This window comes from Lepus europaeus, chromosome 18 (genome assembly GCF_033115175.1).
Source record: "Lepus europaeus isolate LE1 chromosome 18, mLepTim1.pri, whole genome shotgun sequence".
Lineage (NCBI taxonomy): Eukaryota > Metazoa > Chordata > Mammalia > Lagomorpha > Leporidae > Lepus > Lepus europaeus.
Genome location: NC_084844.1, coordinates 51869720 through 51889767, shown reverse-complemented (window position 1 = coordinate 51889767; position 20048 = coordinate 51869720). Strand labels below are relative to the sequence as shown.

The window sequence follows — 20048 nt, the reverse complement described above, 5'->3', positions numbered from 1 at the left end:
GAGAGGCGATCTCGCGAAAGGAAAAAAGGTCGAGAGCGCTCGCGAGATCTCACAGCACCGGACCCGAAAGGTTCCGGGGAAGTTTAGGGGCCCAGAGGAGGCCCTGGGGCCAATGGCCGGAGCTGGGCCGACCATGCTGCTACGCGAGGAGAACGGCTGTTGCAGTCGGCGTCAGAGCAGCTCCAGCGCCGGGGTTAGCGCGGGCTCGGGTTCTGGGATCGAGGGGCTGTCGGGCAACAAGATGGGGTACGAGGGCGGGGGGACTCCAGCTCCCGGCAGCCTCCGGGCTGCGCGTGCGCGCCCCGCGGGCTGCCGGGAGCTGTGGTTCCGCAGGCGAGCGGGCGGGCAGCCGGGGCCGCGGGGTGTGAGCGCGCGTCCCGCCCCGCCCAGGACTCGGACGGGGAGCGGGAGGACTCGCCGGCTGCGCGCGCCCGGCAGCAGCTGGAGGCGCTGCTTAACAAGACTATGCGCATCCGCATGACCGACGGACGGACGCTGGTCGGCTGCTTCCTTTGCACGGACCGCGACTGCAATGTCATCCTGGGTTCTGCGCAGGAGTTCCTCAAGCCGTCGGGTCAGTGCCCGGAAACGCACGCCCGCCTCGCCGTGCGGCGGAAGCTCCGCCAAGGCACCCCCCCCCCCCGCAGGGCCTGGCTGCGCCCCCTGCCCCCTGGTTTTCGTGGCACTGGAGGGGCGGGACCGCCCCCGGCCTGCCTCCCTGATGCTCTCACCCTTCTTTCCAGATTCCTTCTCTGCCGGGGAGCCCCGTGTGCTGGGCCTGGCCATGGTACCCGGACACCACATCGTTTCTATTGAGGTGCAGAGGGAGAGCCTGGCGGGGCCTCCGTATCTCTGACCACGGTCGCGCACGCCTTTGCAGACTTCATTAAACCCATGACCGAAGTGGCCCGTGTCTCTGTGTAGCGGGGGCGCCAGGGCAGGAGGAGAGGGTTTACCTGAGGTCCGGAGCCCCGAGCACTGTCAACCCTCACCCTTAGGAGTGGCAACGCTTCCCTCAAGTTCAGGGCTGGGAGTGGGGAGCGGACTGAGCTGTAAACCTGCAAGGCCCCAGGGTTGGGCCCCTGCATCTTCCCGCCCACGCTGCTCTCCCAGAACTGCGGAGGGAGGGGGCGTCATCCTGCTCCGGAAAGCCCATTGTTTCCCAGCCCGGCCTGGCAGCACGGAGTTCCTCTGAGCTGGGGTCAGAGAACGGGCTCGGGTCCCCAAGGGGAGAAAGGCAGGCTGCCCGAAGCGAGCCCCCACCGTTCTGTGCTGGGGAGGTGACCGGAGTCAGGGCCGGAGCTCTGGGGTCTGGCCCGGAAGAAGGCGCCGGTGCGATAAGGATGCTGGGGGCCCGCGCGTGTGCGGCCCCAGGCGCTCCACTCATTTCCTGCTCCTGGGCACGAGGCCGGGTGACAGTACTCGGGCCACCCCTCTGTTCAGAGAGCGCATTCAGTTCATTAATGCTTTATTGATGTGTGGTCAGTGCTTCCCCTCCGCTCGGCCAGTGCTAGAGGAGCTGCACCAGAAAAGGAGGGGACTAACAAGATTTGCTCCTCCTGTTCGTGGTCAGCGGGAGGAGCGGGGGGTGGGGGAGGCGGTGCAGGGTCCAGCCCAGACGTTCAGAATTCGGATGTGCGTAGCAAGAGGCAAGCGGGTGTTCTGGGATGTGAGCATTTTCACCAGCATCGGGTCCACGGGCGCTGCTCTTCGCCAAGCGGGGCGGGGACCGGGCTCAGGCCGGGGTGGGGACGGGGCAGGACAGAAGATCCCGGGGGCTTCGGGTCCTTGGGCTGAGAGGGAGGGAGCGCAGACGCCGGGGCTGCTCTCCAGTGGAGGGTCCTCAGACCCAAACCTTGCCGGGTGTGGGACCGGCCTGGGACCCCGACGAGGCCCGGGGCTGCCGGGGCTGCGAGGCGCGCCGGCGCCGGTAGAGGGCTCGGCTGTAGGGCACGAGGCAATCCGCCAGGCGGAGGCGCAGGCAGAGGCGGCGGTAGCTGGCCAGGGCAAGCACGAGCAGCGGCAGGAGGAGCAGGAATCCGGTGACCAGCAGGGCCGTGAAGCCCGGGTCCCGCAGGTGTGCGGTGCAAGGGGGTGCCTGGGAACGCAGGAACTGTGGGAGGAGAAGTGGCGTCAGGCCCACGCTGCCCCGGGCCACGCCGTGCACAAGGTGGGAGCAGCCCAGGCGGGCGGAACCTGCGGCCCGCGGAGACACCCCCCCAGCGCACACCCCAGCGGCATCACCGCGCACTTAACACCCGCACTCACCTGGGAGTGGCAGAGGAAGCCGAAGCCCAGCATGGTGACAGCGGGTAGCAAGATGGTCCCCAGCACCAGCGCCAACAGGAGCAGATTGAAAGCGGCCACCAGGAGATTCTGGGCCGTCACCAGGACCGCGCAGGCCCAGCAGTCCAGGGGGTCGCGGGGCTCCGGGCCGCCGCCGGGCCCCGCTCGCTGCGCCCCGGGGACATCCGCCATGGCCCGCCTGGTTCCCGCCCGCTGGGCCGCGGCCCTTATAGCCCTCTTTCCTGCCCCTCCCCCGGCCCGGCCTCTTCCCACCTCCCTTATCCTGGAATGCGGTTCTAGGATTAGGCACCCCCCAGCCCGAGGAGCGGCGCGGAGCCTCCGCTGGACATTCCACAGGCGCCGCGCCGGGGTCTGCGCAGCGCGTCCCCATCCATCACGGCCAGGCGGCCCTCCGCCCGGAGCGAGCTCCGCTGTCACGTTATCGAAACAGGGCTTTGGGTGGTTGTTTTTTTTTTTTTCCTTTTATTTTTAATATTAATATTCTCACACAAAAATCACCGAAGTTGGGGTAGGGTTGGGAAGACCCCTCTGCCCCTGGGGCAGAGAGACAGTGCAGTGCGAGGGGGCGGGACTGTAAACCCCCCACCCCTCCGCAGCCCAGCATGGAGGAAAAAGAAAAAAAAACAAAAAACAACACAACAACAACAAAAGGAGAAGCCAGCCCCAGAGCGTCACCCCGGGGTGTCCCTGGCCCTGGGCTGTTTCACACTAAAAGGGCTGGGGCGAAGGGCCGGGCTGCGGAGGGCGGGGTTCCTCTTCCTCATAGTTCTTTCTTTAAAACTTTAAATTTTTTTATTTATTTATTTTTCTTTTTTTCTTTTCTTTTTTCTTTCTTTTTTTTTTTTTTTTTTTTTTTTACAAAATACCATTTCAGTTCCCACTTCTTCCCCTACAGTACAGGAGTCGCTCACCCTCAGGCGGGGCAGGGGCAGGGGCGGGTGGGGGACTGGTCCGAGAAAGTGCAGGACGCAGGGGAGGGGAGCGGGTCTGAGCACCATGAGAACCCGGCCGGGCCGGGCCGGGGCACGCGCTGGGGTGCCGGGCGGTCCCTGGAGGGGCGGGCGGGATGGCTTGGGGATGCGGGAAGTCGGGTTTTTCCCAAAAATGAATAAATAGAGGTGAGTGGGACTGTTATAAATTAAAAAATCAAAAAAAAAAGAACAAAAAAAGTACAAATCATAACCAAGTGAATAAACAAGAGACATGTACAGGGGTCACAGCGAGCACTGGGGGTAACAGAGGAGGTTCCGGGGAGGGGAGCCCCGCGGGGCCCCGGGAACCTCTGCTGCCGTGACGTCTATGTACATACGGCCGCGTGCACCTGGCCGGGCGCCGGCGGCGGGCGGGCCCAGGAACCCGTATGCGACCCCCGCCGCCGCCGGAGCCTGGTCCTTGTGTCTGTTGCTAGAAAGGCCAAAGTCGGTGAGGGGAGGCGCTGCTGGGCGAGGGGCTGCCAGCCCCCTCCCCGTCTCCCTTTTTTTTTTTTTTCCTTTTTTTTCCTCATATTTGTTAAAAAAATTTTTTTCTTAATAAATTAAGTGAGGGGAGCTGCCAATAAGGTAGAAGGGCTGGGCCCGACCCCCTTCCCGGCCAGAGGCGGGACCCAGGTCCAGCCCAGGCGTGTGCTGGTGGCCCCGCGGCGCCCCGCGCGGGCAGGCGGGCGGGCGGGCGTCGGCCTCATCGCGACGTGCCGGCGGGGGCCTGCGGGGGACAAGGCGGGGGTCAAGGGCAGGCGGGGCCGCAGCGCGCACACGCACACGCACACAGACCCCTGCCCCGCCAGCTTCGCGGCGCGCACACGCACACAGACCCGCGCCCCGCCGGCTCCGCAGCACGCACACGCACACAGACCCGCGCCCCGCCGGCTCCAGGGCAAGGCACACGCACACGCGCACAGACCCGGGCCCCGCCAACTCCACGGCGCGTACACGCACACAGACCCGCGCCCCGCCAACTCCACGGCGGGCACACGCACACAGACCCGCGCCCCGCCGGCTCCACGGCACGCACACGCACACGCGCACAGACCCGCGCCCCGCCGGCTCCGCAGCGCGCACACAGCCCGCCGGCCCCTCACCAGCGTGAAGGCGTCGTAGGCCTGCGCCAGCTCCTCGGTGCGGTACTGCTCCAGCACCACCACGCCCTGCAGGCCCGCGCTGCGCCGCCGCGCGCAGCCCTCGCAGTGCACCAGGTACGTGTTGCGGCTGCCGTTCTCACTCGTCACGAACAGGATGTTGAACACCTCCACCTGCGGCGGGCGGGGAGGCGGGGGCGGTCACGCCGGGCGGGGCCGGGGGGGGGGGCCGGGGCGGGCGGCGCGGCCGGGCCCACTCACGTCGCACTCGTTGCAGTAGTAGGCGGGCTCGTCCTTGACCCGGCCCTGGTACGCGATTTTCTTCCCGGCCCGCACCAGGCTCTCCCGCTGCACCTGACAGTGCTTCATGGACTGCAGGAGGCAGAACCTGCGGGGCAGCGAGGCGGCGTTATGGCAAGGAAGACGCGAAGGGCAGGCCAGGGGCCCCCCACGGCACCCCCGCGGACGTGGCTGGAGAGCAGGGCCGGGGCGGGTGGGGGTGGGCGCTCGCCCGGGGCAGCACCCTCACTTGATCATCTTGAACAGGTCCGGGTCGCTGATTTTGACAGTGCGCGCCACATTCCAGGACACGTGGATCATGGGCACGATGGACTTGACGTTCTTCACCTCGTTCCACTCGTATCGTTCCAGGGCCAGCTGGTACTGATAGGCTGAGGGCCAGAAGGGATGAGCAGTGCCCCGCCGCTGGGGCCCGCGCCTCTTCCCTCCCAGCCGGCCTGCAGGGCTCACCCCCCAGCGGGGCCCTCTCCCCACAGGCCCCAGCCTCTCACCGGTGAGGGGCCCCACGTTCCAGGCAATGTTGTTGCACCAGCCCGTGGCCTGCACCCAGTGCACGGTCCCCGCATTAATCCACACGAGGTCCCCAGGGCGCTGCACGAAGCGGTACACAGGGATGTTGGATGCGTAGAGGTCATCCAGAATTGGCCACCAGGAACCTGTCAAGTAGTCCACGCCGTGCCTGCAAGGGGCCAGAGGTTCAAGCGGGAAGCCTGGGGGCCCAGGGACGGGACACAGCGGGGTCACCAGCACGGGGACGGCGCGCACCGGTCGCAGAAGGCGCTGATGGTCTCCCAGTAGTGCTCGTGCACCGCGAACCACTCGCAGTCGCCCGGGCCGATGTTGATGTTGACGGAGCAGAAGTTGTTGTTCTCCTGGTGACCTGGAGGGGGCAACAGAGAACAGGATACCCGGCCCGCTCGGAGCCTGCGCCCCGCGACACCCCACCCTTCCCCCCGTGGGCTGGCGGATGAGAACCGTCCGAGACCCCCGCCCCGCCCCCACGCACCTGGCGTCCGGCTGCCCGGGACCTTCATGTACAGCTGCACGGTGTTCATGCCCAGGATGGTGTGGCCCACGTGGCTCAGCATGTTGCCCGTGGATGTTACCCGCATGAAGGCGGGCAGCTTCAGCAGCTCCTGCAGCTGGGGCTTCCACCTGCGGGGGGGGGGGGGGGAGGCGGGGGCAGGGTGCGGCAAAGATGAGAGGCGAGCCCGGCTTAGGCCCGCCCGGCCGCACCCCTGCCCCGGCTTCGCTGGTCTAAAGCGCCACTGACCGCTTGGCATCCGACAGATCGATGTTGGTGCCAAACTTGATGATATGATGGTTCTTGGGGTCGGGGGCGCTGCTGCGGGGTGAAGAGCACAGGTTGGTGGGGAGCAGAGGGGAGGGCCAGTCACGAGGGGGAGGGGCGCCGCGCCACCGTACCTCGGAGGGGTTCCTGTGGTGCTGTCCGGCTCCTCGGACTCCTCATCCTCACTCTCCTTCTCCTCCTGCCCGGCAGAGGGGTGGGCGGACAGTCAGTGGCTCTCTGGGAGCCCAACAGAAACCCCTGAGCCCAGCGCGCACTGCTGCCCCTCACCTGCAGCGACTCCTGGAAGGAGGAGGCCTGGTACTGTGCATACTTGGCGATGGTGGTGTGGGAACGGGAGCTCTCGCAGGGCCAGATCTGCCGGGTGCCGGTCAGATCCCAGTTCTCATCTGACGGCTGCTGTACCTGGGTGCGCACCTCCACCGCGTGCTCGCCACTCGCCTCCACCAGTGTCTTGGTGGAGAAGAGGCCCAGGTCTGCAAGGCAGGGCCAAGCAGGGCGTTGGGGCAGAAACACAGAACGGTGATGGGACCCCTCCTCCCTGATTCCCCTGGCCCCCGACAGGGTGGACACAGACTTAGCAAAGCTAAGCCCGGGAGTGATGGGCTAAGGACCCCAGGCCCCCCCGCAGACAGGGAGTGCTGGCCTCTACCTAGGGCCTCACCAGCCCCTTTCCTCCCACAGCGGCTCTGGGCCTCGACCCTTCAGCCGCACTCCTCAGCTGTGCACAGCACCCGACACAACCTTGGTGCCCAAGGGCTAGCAGCTTCTTTAAGTTATCATTGGATCCAACTAAGGAGTCAGTCAAGCAAAAGCACGCAACTCAGTGAGGGGCCGTGAGGATGCAGACGTAAAGGAACTAAGATTAATAACAGGTGATATTTCCATACAATTTCTGCTCCTTTTAGAGGTTCGAAATGCTGCACCCCTACTCCCCTCCCAAAAGTTGCAAAGGAGAAAGCGCCAAGCCAGGGGTCTTTGGGAGTTTCTACAATCTGCACTCTCCCCATCCTTAATAGCCAAGAACACCAGAGTCACGCTGACCAGACTGAGACGCACCCCCCTTCCACCTCCCCACAGACAGACAGGGCACGGAGGCCCAAGGCCAGCTGACCCATCCCGCACTCCTCAGATAGGGCCTAAGTGCAACTGAGGAGCGCTCCAAGGGCCCCTGTCCCGGGGGGTCTCAGGTCCCACACGCCCCAGCCCCTCGCTGCACCCCTCACTCACTGAGCCGCAGGGAGCCTGCCAGGCCCCGGATCACGGTGATGGGATTGCGGGGGGTCGGTACAGAACTGCAGCAGCACCGGCGAGAAGGCGTCCCGTTTGCTCTCCAGCTGAGATGACCAAGACAGGCCGGGGTCAGAGCCTTGTCCCAGGCTCCAAGCACCCCAACCCCAGCTGCCCCCTTCACTGCCTTAGAACCCTCTTCCGGGAGTGCCTGAGGCCGACGGCACACGTACATAGATGCTGGGCGTGGGGGGGTTGAGTTTCTCCCGGGGCAGCTTCTCCTCAGTGTTGATCTTGGGTTTCACAGACTGGGCGGGGGAAAGGTAGGACTCTCTGAACTTTCCTTTCACCTTGGCATTCCTGGGGAGACAGAGACGGTGACTGGGAAGACAGCCTGGGCCTGGGCCAGGCGGGCCCGCTGGGTGCCGGCCCCGACTCACTTGCTGGCACGCAGGACGTCAGCGGCGCAGTGGCTGATGGTGAGGTCCGCCATCCGCAGCCGCCGCTCTTCCACCTCGGAGGCGATGAAGGTCTCCTTGTCCCCGCTCTCCACCTTGATGAGCCGGATCTTCAGCTCCTTGGGGGGCCCCTCGCTGAGGGAGCGCAGCTTCAGCATGTCGGCCCGGCTGACACCCCGGTGGCCCCGGAGTTTCCTCCCGGGCCTTCTTCCCAGCCACAGGAGCTGACGGGGCTGGGGGCTGCGCGGAGGGTGCAGGAGCTGGTGGAGGGGCTGGAGCCGTGGGTGGTTTGGCCTTGGAGGCCCCACCAAGCTCGGGCCGCGCCTTCTCACGCCCCTGGATCTCCTCGCTCTGCAGGTCTAGGTTCCCCAGCACCCGGCGGCTCTTTTCTTTGGGGGCTTTGGCCTTGGCCTTAGCCCTGCCCTCGCGGGGCCGCCGGCCCACACTGTCCTTGCAGGCCCGCCTGTGCCGCCGATGCTCTTTCTGGTGCTCTTTCTGGTGCTCCTTCTGCCGCCGCTTGCCGCTGCCTGGCCCTCCCGCCGCCGCCGCCGCCGCCGCCGCCGCCGTGGCCGCCGCCGCTGTGGCCCCGGCAGCCCCACCACTCTCCTCCTTGGTCTGTGCAGAAGGCAGCAGCCGCTCAGTCCCGCTGTCCACTGGGTCTGCTGTCTCCCCCGGGTCTGCTGGGCCGGTGGCGCTGCGGCCCACGCGCTCCACGAGGGTCTCACAAGCCCGGCTGATCTCTTCTAGCACCTCAGACTCGGAGCGAGCAGGGGGCAGTGACAGGGGGCGGGGGCGGCTGGGTGGGGGTCGTGGGGCCCGGGGCTGGCTCTTCGCCCGCCCTGCGCTCCCGGGCCCAGGGCCCGCCTGAGGTAGAGAACTGAGATGACGAGGAAGCGGAGGGCTGTGGGGAGCCCTGGGCGCTGGGGGCCGCCGAGGCGGGCGGCGGCGCGGTAGCACCTGAAGGGGGACCAGGGAATACTGAGTGGTGGGTAAGGGCCCGGGCCGGGTGGCAACAGCTGCTCCAGTGCCCCGGTAACAGTGCTTCTGTCCCTCCAGCACGCAGGCCAAGGATTTGAGCAGGCTGGCTGGGCTGGCGGCTGGGGCTGGGGGCGCCGGGGGCGGCTGGGGCTGGGGCGGAGGGAACTTGGCTAGAGGCGGCGGTGGCGGCAGGGCTGGCGGTGGCTTCTTCTCCTCTTCCTGGGTGACCGTGGTGGTGGTGGTGGCGGTGGGCGTGGTGGTTGTGGCTGTGGTGGTGGCGGCGGCAGCAGTGGCAGTGGTGCTGGGGGCTGTGTCGGTGGGGAACGGGGGCTGCAGAGATACAAAGGGCTCCTTCAGTGGGGGCGGGGGGACCACGCCTGCCTCCTGCTGTTGCTGCTCCTCCTCCTTGCGGATGGACTCGTCCAGCATCTTCATGATGTTAGCCAGCCCGTCAGGTAGGATCTTGAATTCGGCTGGCTCCTCAAACTGGTCCTCCAGCGGGGTTGGGGGGAAATCAAAAAGTCGTGGGCCTCGGGCAGGCAGCTCCCCAACCCCGGCGGCACAGGCTGGGGGGGCTTTACTCAGGGGGCCCGGGGATGGCCCCGGCCCCACCTCGGGGGTCTTTGGGAAGGAGACCCTGGGCCGGGGGCTCTCCGAGCGCCTGAAGCTTCCTGAGGTATTTTGGTGGCAGGAGGAGGGAGGGGCTGGAGGCAGAGCAAGAGTCAGAGGTGCAAGAGGTGGATCCTGGGGGCTCAGTGTGGGGCTGGGTGGCCGGGGAAGGGGGGTCCATACTTCTGGCCAGATAGGGAGGGGGGGGAAAGGACACAGGCCCAGTAGGGCTGCTGCTGTGGCTGCCACTGTTGCTGCTGCTACTGCTGGTGGTTGGGGGAGTGGGAGGGGTGTGCGAATCCTGAGTGCCCACGGAAAAACGGGGGGTCGGAGGCCCCAAGAAGCCCTCACGGTGCGGGAGGGATGGGGGAGGAGGGCGGGGTGGTCCCTCAGCCCCAAAGAAGAGCTCCTCTAAGATCTCTCCATCCTCTCGAGCTGCCCGGCAAGCCGGGCCCTTCAGCCAGGCAGGGGGTGGTGGGGGGCGCAGGAGGCGGGGACAGGGGGGCGGAGGGGGCGACGGGGGTCCATGTGTCAGGGGCAGGTGGGGAGTGGCAGGGGGAGCCGCCAAGAACGGTTTCCGACTGCCGTGTGCCGAGGGCCCCAGGCGGGCCTGGTGAGAGGAGGCCTCCAGCGCGGGCGTTTGGTAATGGTCAGTGCCGGACTGCAAGTGCAGGGGGAGGCGGTCAGGGCGCGGCTCTGGCCACCGCAGGCGAGCTCCAGCGGGCCCTGCACCCCAGCCCCCAGCGGAGATGGACACTCACGATGCCTGGGCTCGGCTCCACGCCCCGGAGACCCATGCTGCTGCTGCTGCTACTGCTGCTGGTGGTGGCGGTGGTGCCGGGGAGGCCAGGGGGCCGGGAGGGGGCGTAAGGCACGCAGGCGGTGGTTGCTGCTGGTGAAACGCTGGAGTCCATCCGCGACCTCTGAACTCTGCTCTCTCTAAGGTCACTTCCGGGGGGACGGGTGGCAGGCAGGCAGCCATGGCTCTCTGCTCCTGGGGGGGCGGGGGCCCGGGCCTGGGGGTGCAGCTGGGACTAGCCGGTGGCCAGGGGGGGTGCGCGGTGTAGGCCGGAGCTGGGTATGGATATGGGTGAGGCAGCGAGTGGCGCTGCTCCTAGGGGAGACAGATAAGCACACAGGGTAAGGCGTGGAGGGCCTGGGGTCTGTAGGGAAGAGGTGAGAGGCAACAGATAGGAGCTCACCTGGCGCTCTGGGGGTGCTGAACCCTTGCGCTCGGGGCCCCAAGCATCTCCATGCAGGGTACTCCACAAACCTGGCTTGGTCAGCTGAAATGGGGGGCTGGTAGCCAGGCCAGGCAGTGGTGGTGGTGGTGGTGGTGGTGGTGGTGGTGGTGGTAATGGTGGCGGAGGCAGTGGCAGCCCTGGGGGGAGGCCAGTCTAGGAGAGAAGAGGGTGTGAGGCTCCCACTCCTTGCCCCGCGGCCCGCCTGCTCGCTGCCGCTGGCCCGCTCACAACCCTACCTGTTCAGAACTGCAGCCTCTTCTTCGCTTGCCCCCAGGACTGAGGCCCTCCTCCCCTGGGGGGGCCTGAGAGTGCTGCGGGAGGCACAGGCTGCACCGCTGGGGGTTCGGCAGCTCGCTTCACCGGCGGTCCCCCCCGCTTGGCCCCATAGTTCCGTTTGTGCTGAGGACACAGCGAGACAGGATGTTAGGGGTGCAGGCCTACCCAGCCCTCCGCCCTAGCGCACCTTGCCCCGGCCTCACCTCAAGGTGCAGCAAGTTCCACACTTGCTCCAGCGGGGGCAGGACCTTGGCTCGGTGCTGGCAGGAGCCAGCATGGAAGTTCCAGAGCTGGGCCTGCAGGGGCACAGGGCAGAGGAAGGCGTAAGGTGAGGGCGCTGAGCCAGAGGGCACGGTCCTGGGCCCGCGTGTCCCGCCCCATCTCACCTGCTGCAGGCGGCCGATTCGGGGTCCCAGCTCCGCAAAGCTTCCTCCGTACCGAAGGGCGCTGTGGTAGCAGCATATGGCCTCCTCACTGTCATGCTCTGACTCGTACAGCTGCCCGAGCTGCTCCCACAGCCCTGGCTGGGCGGGCTCCCGGAGCAACGCCTGTACGCAGCCATGCAGGGATTCCAGCTTCCCATGGAGGGGTCTTGGGGTAGGCGTCCTACAGAGTAGGGGGAGGGGTCAGGCTCAAGGGAACTCCTCCCTGGCTCCCAGCCTTACCGACCACCCCTGAACCCCTGAGTCCCCTACTCACCCTGGAGCATAATATGGTTTGTTGGGGTGCCCAGAGCTACTGCCGTGTGAAGGGGGTAGGGGAGCAGGGAGCGGGGGCTGCCCAATGCTGGCCGAGCATCTGCAGAGAGACGGGGTCTGTTACCAAGGGACAGTCCGGGCCCTACCTAGGAAGGAGGCGACTGAGGACAGTCCACGGATGGAGAATCCATGAAGAGCGATGACAGAGGCTGCGGGGCAAAGAGCATGGGAGGAAGAGTACCTGGAGCCAGAGGGAGGGAGGGAGGCCCGAGTTCTCACCTGCCTCCAGGCAGCCATGCGCTCCGAGGAGGGGGATGGGGCGGGCAGGAGCTCCAGGCCCCAGCACAGCTCAGGCCCCCAAGGGCAAAGGCTTCGCGAGCAGCGCGGGCCCCTGGAGGGTCCACTGCCCGATGCATCCAGCCTAAAAGGACAGATCATGCTCTCAGGGAGGGGCTCCACCGGAGCTGCCAGCTACTCCCAGCCGGCCCGTCTCTCCCTTACCAGGTCAGCAGTGGCCCCAGGAGCCCTGGAGATCGGGCACGGCCCCCTGCCCCAGCTCTCTGGGACGACGGTCCAGCTCCAGCCGCTCAGACAAGAATGCCCACTGCCCCTAGATGGCCGCCTGGGCCTTTCCCAGCCAATTCTACAGAGGGAAGGAGGGAAGGGCGTGCAGTGAGCTGGCCCGCACACAGCCAGGGCCCCGGGGCTGGGCTGGGTGGCCTGCGGCGCCCAGAGGTCTGTCATAGGTGCAAGGGGGCAGCCGTGGCTTTCTTTCACCGAGAGCAGGCGCACGCGGCCCGAGGAGCCCCAGGGGCCCAGGGAGAGTGACTGGGGAGCCGGAACGAGGGGCAGCGAGCTGCAAGGCCCGCCGGTGGGATCGGGGGGGCTGCGCTGCGGGGCTTCCAGCCCCGAGCCACCGGGGCAGACCCGCACCGCCGCCGCCGCTTACCCGGCCTCCGTGAGAACGTCCTCTCACCGCGTCGGCGAGCTCCGGGGCTCTGGCCAATCACAGGACTTCCTCTCTCCCCAGAAAGCCAATCATCACCCGTGTCTCCGCCTCAGTAACAGCCTGGCCGGAACCAATAGGAGCGAGGTAAGCCGGGCAGGCGGCGGTCCCGGGAGGAGGGGCGGCGGAGCCGGTCAGACGGGCTAGGCCCGGGGTGACCCCGACCTGACCCCACGGCTCCCAACGAGGGTCTCCATCTCGCATCTGACACCTGGGCCGGCGGGGCCACAGAGACAGCAGGTGAGCAGGCTGAGACCCGTGCGGGTGAGGGCTGCGGGTCGCACGCTCCCGCCGGCCCGCGGAACGGCGCTATTTGCAAGCCTCACGCACCCACGAGAGCCGCCGGCGGTCCCGGCCAGACCGCTCCAGTCGCCCCACGCTCAGCCACCGCAGGACCGACGAGTGGCAGATCGTAGACAAAGACGTCTCCCTGTGCCCACTGCGCCTCGCCCACTACCCGGCCACCCCAGCCCGAGCGCTCCCTGGACCAGCCTCGGCGACTTCTGCGGCACCCGAACCTGTCCGCGCCACCACCGGCGCTCCAACCCCCCAGCGCCAGCCTCTGTCCCAAACCGGCGCCGAGCCCCTAGCCTCATACCCAGTTCCTTCGGCTCTTCCACTTCCCCCGGCTCTCTGGGTCTTCAGTACCGGTGACACGCAAAAACAACCCCCCCTCCGGTCCCCCCGACTTCTGTGAAGTCGCGCGCCGTGGTCTCCAGTGGCCCCTCTCGCGTGGCTCCCGTATCCTCTATGCCCTTCCCCGCCGGGGCCACGCGGTTCCCCACGGCCCACGTGGCCCCCGCCCCCCAGGGGAGGGGGGGATTTCGGGGTTGCCCGTGACGTGGCCACTTGCGCAGCGGAAGCCGTGTGTGTAAGTGTACGGCGCGCGCGGGGGGGGGGGGGGGGGTCCTTCGGGAGGGAAGAGGGCGGGGCCCGACAGGCAGTGACATCACCCTTGTCCCACTCTCGCCGCCCACTCCCTTAAAGAACCCAGCACCCGTTTCACTTCCTCCTTCACGCCCCCCCCTTCCCGTAGGTGCTACCTCGTCCCACGACAGGCACGGCGCTCCCGTCTCCCGGGCACCGACCCCTCAGCCCCGGCCCGCCCTCCTCGGCTCCCGGAGCCCAGCAGCTGCGTGGCGGCGCCTACCCCGCGTCCCCGCAGTGCGGGAGCCGGCTCCGCTCCCGGGATCGGTGCACGGAGAGTCTAGAGTACAAAGAGCGGCGAGAGGCGAGTGTCGAGTACAAAGCGGCGGGGGCGGGGCCAGCGCTCCAGCTGGAGCGAGCGCCGGGCAGGAAGCCGGGGGAGAGCGCGCGACCTGGGGGCTGGGGGCGGCTGGAAAGTTCGCCTTCGCCGCCTCGGGTCTGCGCAGCGGGGAAATTTCCACCCAGCCCACAAGGGCAGACAGGTTTCTGGTCGCAGCAGCTCTGCCCGCCGTGGGGCCAGGCCGCCGCTCGGACCCCGCGGTCCCGGCGTGCCCACCCCCGCGCTCGGGCGCCGCGGACCCGCTCCGCAGTTGGTGCGGAGTTTGTCCGAACGCGCTCCTCAGCGGAGGCGGCAGCCCCGGGCAGAGCACTGCACTTCACTGTAGTCAAGTATGGCCCTGGCCGAGTCCCGGCGGCGCCACACGCCACAGGAGCAGGTCCCGGCTGGGGAAGTGGTGCCGAGAGCGCTGCCAGTTACCAGGAAAAGCAGCTTCCCCTTCGGCGATGATGCCACTTCCCCTTTCCCACGGGGAACTGACTCAGCTTTCCCTAAACCAGCGCGTCTCCGGCCCCTGATCGTCCACCTGCACCCACCGCCCCCCCGCCCCGCGAGCACAGAGCCTTCCTCGCTGCGCGAACTTCCCGCACGCCAGACACACGCTCGCTCCCGGCCGGCCGGCTCGGATCCCGCCCGCCCCCGGTACGAAGCCTTCCCTCGAGGTCTGATTCAGGCTCCGAGTGGGGGAGCGTGAGTCACCCCGAAAACCTTCCCCTGTTCCCACTGACTCAGCCCCCGCCTCCCCGAGCGCACACAGACACACAGTCAGAGGCAGACACAACTCCTCAGCCCACACGCCGCTCGCCACCGCTCCCGCGGAATTTCCCCTCCGGGCTGCCCCCGCCACGGCCCCTCCCCGCGCTCGGCAGCCCCGGCGCGGCGCTCGCACCTGTTCCCCGGCCGCCGCCGGCCGGCCACTCTCACCTCCACTCTCGCTTTGGGGCAGGAACAGCCCTCCCCGACTCCCGGGGTCCAGCTTAACCGAGGGGAGGGGACGACCACGGATAAGCACAAAGACACCCACTCGAAGACAGGCGAGCGGTGGACGCACGCGGCCAGGGCCACACTGCGAGGTCGGGACACTTCTGGGGCAAACATTCCAGCCTCTCCAAACCCGACCCACAATCCCGGGAGCCAGCCGCTCTGAAAGGGTTAATTCTGATCCGCACGAGGCCACGCCCTCCCCATCCGGGCACTCCCGGCAGAGCCCAGCTCCGCCCCCTCCATCCGGGCTCTGGACTCGGGGACTTTAACCGACCCCCCCACCCCACCCCCGCGCGCGCCCCGGCTCCTCCGGGCCCCCAGAGAGAACCACTCCATCAATCACACCCACTTAACTCTCCCTAGGCTTGAGGCCGGGCGGCCCCGGCCGCGCGGGACGGAGACTCCCACAGGACTGCCGGGGACGAGACCCTGCAGATAGGGTTTCACCGAGCAGGCAGCTGGGCGCTGGGCGCGCGGCACAGGCCCGCGGGCGGGGCCGGTCTCGGGTCCCCGCGGCGTCCAGCTCCCGGCCCTCTCCTCCTTCGGTGCGGTGGAAGCGAGGGGTTACAGACTCGCTTCTTACCTGGGGGAGGGGGGCGCCGAGGGGAGGGCCGCCTGCCGAGGCTCCGCTGTGACTCAGCCACCCGGGCAGGCCGCCCGCCCGGGATTCCCTTCCCAGTCTTCCCCCGCTGCCGGCCCCTCCCCGCCCCCCACCGAGGAGTGACAGTGCCGGCCCCGGCCCGCTGTGTGTCACTGCGGGCCTTGTGTCTGCCTCTGACTGGGCGCTGTGTTCCCCAGGGTGCCTGACAAGGTCGCTGTGTGTGGGTCCCGGTGTCTGTCTCCGTGTGCACCTGCGCATCCCGCCTCCCGCCGTGCCGGCGTCTGACGCGTTCCTGTCATTATCCCTGTCTACACGACTCCGCGGGGCTGTCTCTGTCTGTGTGTCCGCCCGGCTCCCCCGGCTCCGTCTTTTGTCTGGGTCTGCCTCTGCATCGCAGGCGTGATCACGTGTGTCTCTGCACATGCCCTTCTGTGTTTGCCTTCGTGTTCCTGGACGGTGTCAGGGGAACACCGGAGCAGGCCGACCCGGAGCCCTGAGCCCTGACGCCTGCTGGGGCACTGATCCTTCTAAGGATCTGGGGTCGCGCTGCCTTCGCTCAGCCTCCGTGCTATTCCTCAACATCCTCACTTCTGACGCTCATTGCTAGCGCTCAGCGAATAGTCATTGCGTGCCAGGCACTGTGCTAAGCATTTTTACATGCATTTTGAAAAATTCTCCCTCCCCCACACCTGACATACTTTGATTACCCCGTTTTACAGATGGGAAGATGGAGGCTCAGACAGGTTAGGTAACTTGGCCAAGGTCATTCTGCAAGCATGGAGGAGCGGGCCTTCTTTTCAGAGCTACGTTATTATTGTTCTGCACCGCCTCTGGCCTAGTCCCCCTCCTTGGGTTTTATCCTCACAGGCCATCTCCTGAGTCAGCCCTCCTCTCAGTACCCTATTACCATCCCAGTGTCTCGTGTCCTCTAGAGAGGTGTGGGCAGGAGGCTGTGCAGCAGATCCCAGAAGCCGTAGGCTTCTTGGCAATGAAGTTCATTCAGCTAACACATTCATTCAACACAAATCCACAGAGCCACCCCAGCGTGCCAGCCGCCACGCCAAAGAGTGAGAGATACATAGAAGGCAACAGTGGCGCTCCAGAAACTTAGTAGTGGGGAAGACTGGGGCTCAGCAGGCACTCAGAGAAAAGTCCCCAGATCCACCCTTTTCTCTGACAGAGGAATGGGGAATGGAGCAGGGCCGCAGGTAGAGGACTGACAGAAGAGAGGGAATCAGAAGAGGCTTGGGGGGGGGGGGCTGGCACAGAAAGGGTTCTGGGAGGAAAGGTGAGATGCCAAGATTGCCATGGCAACTGTAAGCCCAGGCAGCGATGCCCTGTATCTCCCCAAAGCGATTTCCAGACACCCTCCAAAAGCCTGGCTGTTCAACAACTCACAGGGGCAAAGCTGTCCCCCTCCCCAGAAAAACTTCCTCCAAGGTATCTCACAGCCACTTTCCAACTTGCAAGCCACACCTTACTTCAATAAGCGACTGAATTACCGCACTGGGGGTGGGCGGGGGCTGGGGGTTAGATTTTTTTGGTGGTAGTGGAGAGGCTGGTGAAGCACAGGCTGAACCATTCATAGGACACAGAGGGGGAGCTCCATAAACCAAGAGGGCTGAACCACTCAAGCGCCACAGGGTAGGGGGAGGCCCTTGGACTGGACCATTCTGCCAGTGGGCACGATCCTGATCATAGCAAGCATCTTCAAGCACGTGACACAGAGTTGGACTGCTGGGGAGGGGGACACGCAGGTGCAGGACTTACCAGATGGAGCTTGGTGTGCCCTGTCTCATTGGAACTAGTGCCCCTGCAGTGGGGTGCAGCAGACCACAATGGGTGGGGTGAGCGGTGCTATGGGGCTGACATCGTGCCTGGGGGGAACCTAAAAGGAAGAAAATTCAGTTAGAAGTACTGTCTCCCAGGCCGCAGGATCTCTCTGTGCTCGCTGCCCCTCTCACTGAGGAGAAACCTGGCTTTGGTGGTCACACAGGATGGGAAGCATCTGTTTCCATGGCAACCAGAAAAAAACGCCATCCCCAAAGTGGTCCTCCATCCTTCCCCTTCACGAGCTTGCACCAGCCACTGGGGGGTGGGGGGGTGGGCATGCTGTGGCACTTGGGTAGGTCTCCAGTGGCCACCCAACCCAGGAGCCCTCTTCTGCCTGGGCCCTCTTGCTCAGACTCCCTGGGCCCGGAGTAGCTCCAGCTGCCCCTGGTGTTCCCCCCCAAGCCCCCCCTTCTTTCCATGTGCTTCCTCTCCAACCTTATCAGGACAGCAGATAGTCCACCCCACCCTCCGGACTCTGCCCCCGCCCCTTCCCCTAGGCGGGCACAGGCAGGCAGGTCTTGGCGAGCAGCACAGGTGGCCAGACTGGATGAACGAGCCCCGCAGGGAGGAGCCGTCCTCCTCTGCAAGAACTCGGACTCTGGGCCTGAGCCTGCTGCAGGCCTCCCCTCCATCCCACCCATCAAGGCCATATCCTGTTTCCCCATCACCTCCTTCCTCTGTGTGGCCCAAGAAGGTGACAGAGGCCCACTCCCTTCCCTCCCAACCCCCAGAGACAAGCAGCTCGGTCTTATTGAACATTAAGTCCGGGGCCAAGAACCAGGTGTCCACCCTGAGGTCAGGCCTCACTAGGCCTCCTCCGGGACCCATGTTTTCTCTCCCTCGGCCACAGCTCTCCACCCCTACAGACCCAGACCGTTGGGCTCCCTGTCTAGTCCCTCCATTCCTCAGCCTTCCAGCCCCCAGCCTTCCCCCTGCCCCAGAGACTCAGGCCTCTGGCCCCCAGCCTCCATGATGCAACATGCTGCAAGGTTTGGTGGCTGCTGCCGACACTGCCCCCAGGGAGCTGCTATTTCTGACCTGAGAAAGGCCTCCACACCGGCCCAAGGTGGTGCTGAGCTGCAGGCTGGAGGCCTCCAGGCCAGGACGGGGAGGCTCCGAATGTGGGACCCGTGTGTTTGTGTGTGTGTGTGTGTGGTATACTCTGTAGCATTTGTGTTATGTGGTTGTGTTGGGGGGAGGGGACACTGGGGAGGGTCTAGCCTAAAGACAGGGGACTGGGCAGACCTTAGGACACACCAACAGGGGCAGTGAGGGGCTGCCAAAGAGGTCAGAGGGGTGTGTGAGGGGTGTCTGGACACTCGAGTGGGGGAGGGGCCAACAGCCATTTAAAGGGCCAGCCCCAGAGCTTTAATCCCTCACCAGCCCTGGCCCCAAAGCCGGAGGCTGTAATTCATCTGTCCAACAGCTGGGGTGGGTGTGTGTTGGGGGGGGCATGTGGACGGGAAGAGGGAACTGGGGGAGGGGCTGGGCTTTCTAGTGCACAGAGCCAAACAACAAAAGGAGAAGCTGCAGGGCCAGCTCGAAGTGTCTAGGCCAGCTTGCCGGCCTGGGACCTGCCGGTGGTCCCCACCTGGTGGCCGGCTTGCCGGCCTGGGACCTGCCGGTGGTCCCCACCTGGTGGCCGGCAGGCTCTGTAGTTTGGACTCAAAAATTCTTGGCTAAGGAGTCCATGGACGCAAAGGTGGAGCATTGGAGGAAGCCCAGGCTGAGTACCCCTCCAGGCCAGCTGTCACCCTCCTCGCAGCGTCCCAGCCACAGCACCACCCCAGAACTGGCAGGCCCGGCAACAGACTCGGCCTCCAAAGCCCTGCTCACCAGCCAAGCCCCCGCAGACATGCCTGCTGGCTCCCCCCCTCCTGCCGGCCACAGGGTGGCAGCGGCCACACTGAGGCTGTCCCTTTAAATCATTACCACCCCTGATTGTGTGGATGAACCAAGGGCCCTGCCCCCCAGGCAGGCGGCATGCCACCTCCCCCCTATGAGTCCCCAGAAATGTGAGGGCCATTTAAAGGGACCACAGAAAGGTAGCCGGGTCTCTAACTGCCCTCCACCCCCATCCTCCACACATAGCCCCTTTCCCCAGCGACACACAGCCCCGTGCCCCTCCAGAGGGCCCCCCAAATTCCGGTTCTCTCCCCACCCCTAGAGACTGCTAGAAGGAGAAAGGGGGCCAGAGTTGGGGAGGGGGCAGGGAACTGGGGGGACTAAGAAAAGGACAGGGACTCCCTCCTCCCTCAGAGCCCCAGGGGACAGGTCGGAAGGGAAGCAAGATCCCAGAGAAGCAGAAGACAGAGCCCCGAAAGGTGCCTTGGGCAGACCTGGGGCGCACAGGCTGTTGGGCGAGGAGAAGCAAGTCAGGCTGCACGAGACGGCGGCGCGGCCAGCGGGCGACAAGCCCGAGTCGGGGCGATGGAACAAGGAGGGCCAGGGACCAGAGGCAAGGCCGGGGACGGCGGGGAGACGGAGACGGGGAAGGGGGTCATCCGGGAGGGTGTGGAGGAAAACCAGAGCGGGGAGGGCCAGCCAGGCCGGGGTTACCTGCTGGGTGTCTGTCCCCCGGCGGTGCCCCCGGAGTCCGGGTAGGGAGGGGGGGAAGCAGCAGGGGGGGGAGTGGGGGCTGGGGGGGCGGGGGAGACGGTCCCTCCTCTGCCTCCTGGGCCTGCCCCGGCGCTTGCAGCCTCTGCCTCCCTCCCTCCTCCTCCCCGTCCCTGAGTCCCGGAGTCAAACAAAGAACTGTAGCAGGCTCTCCCCAACCCCCTCCCTCCTCCTCCTCCTCCTCCTCCTCCTCCTCCTCCTCCTCCTCCACCTCCTCCTCCTCCTCCTCCTCCTCCTCTCCTCCCTCCCTCCCCACCAGCA

The 20048-nt window shown here is 66.2% G+C and overlaps 3 protein-coding genes across 3 annotated transcripts; 1 reads left to right on the top strand and 2 right to left on the bottom strand.

Annotated features, from left to right (window-relative positions):
* The first annotated feature begins 15 nt into the window (after positions 1 to 15).
* NAA38 (N-alpha-acetyltransferase 38, NatC auxiliary subunit) lies at positions 16 to 901 on the top strand. The gene is made up of 3 exons (XM_062175438.1): positions 16 to 193; positions 391 to 574; positions 744 to 901. Exons 1-3 carry the CDS (start codon positions 113 to 115, stop codon positions 854 to 856), a joined length of 378 nt encoding a protein of 125 aa, XP_062031422.1. The 5' UTR covers positions 16 to 112; the 3' UTR covers positions 857 to 901.
* Positions 902 to 1451: 550 nt separating this feature from the next.
* TMEM88 (transmembrane protein 88) lies at positions 1452 to 2480 on the bottom strand. The gene is made up of 2 exons (XM_062216574.1): positions 2269 to 2480; positions 1452 to 2113 (listed from the first exon to the last, which is right to left on the bottom strand). Exons 1-2 carry the CDS (start codon positions 2476 to 2478, stop codon positions 1844 to 1846), a joined length of 480 nt encoding a protein of 159 aa, XP_062072558.1. The 5' UTR covers positions 2479 to 2480; the 3' UTR covers positions 1452 to 1843.
* Positions 2481 to 2671: 191 nt separating this feature from the next.
* On the bottom strand, positions 2672 to 18531 carry KDM6B (lysine demethylase 6B). Its single transcript, XM_062216156.1, is given in 32 exon segments — positions 2672 to 4008; positions 4385 to 4555; positions 4643 to 4769; positions 4911 to 5052; positions 5173 to 5360; positions 5447 to 5561; positions 5688 to 5836; positions 5955 to 6026; positions 6107 to 6171; positions 6261 to 6466; positions 7221 to 7272; positions 7274 to 7327; positions 7454 to 7580; positions 7661 to 7854; positions 7856 to 8464; positions 8466 to 8653; positions 8656 to 9439; positions 9441 to 9926; positions 10027 to 10266; positions 10268 to 10318; positions 10320 to 10379; positions 10468 to 10662; positions 10746 to 10808; positions 10810 to 10908; positions 10989 to 11081; positions 11172 to 11391; positions 11485 to 11583; positions 11763 to 11904; positions 11985 to 12126; positions 12433 to 12552; positions 17109 to 17226; positions 18210 to 18531. Coding segments are annotated over 28 exon segments (5010 nt in total). The 5' UTR covers positions 11900 to 11904; positions 11985 to 12126; positions 12433 to 12552; positions 17109 to 17226; positions 18210 to 18531; the 3' UTR covers positions 2672 to 3984.
* Positions 18532 to 20048: the final 1517 nt, after the last annotated feature.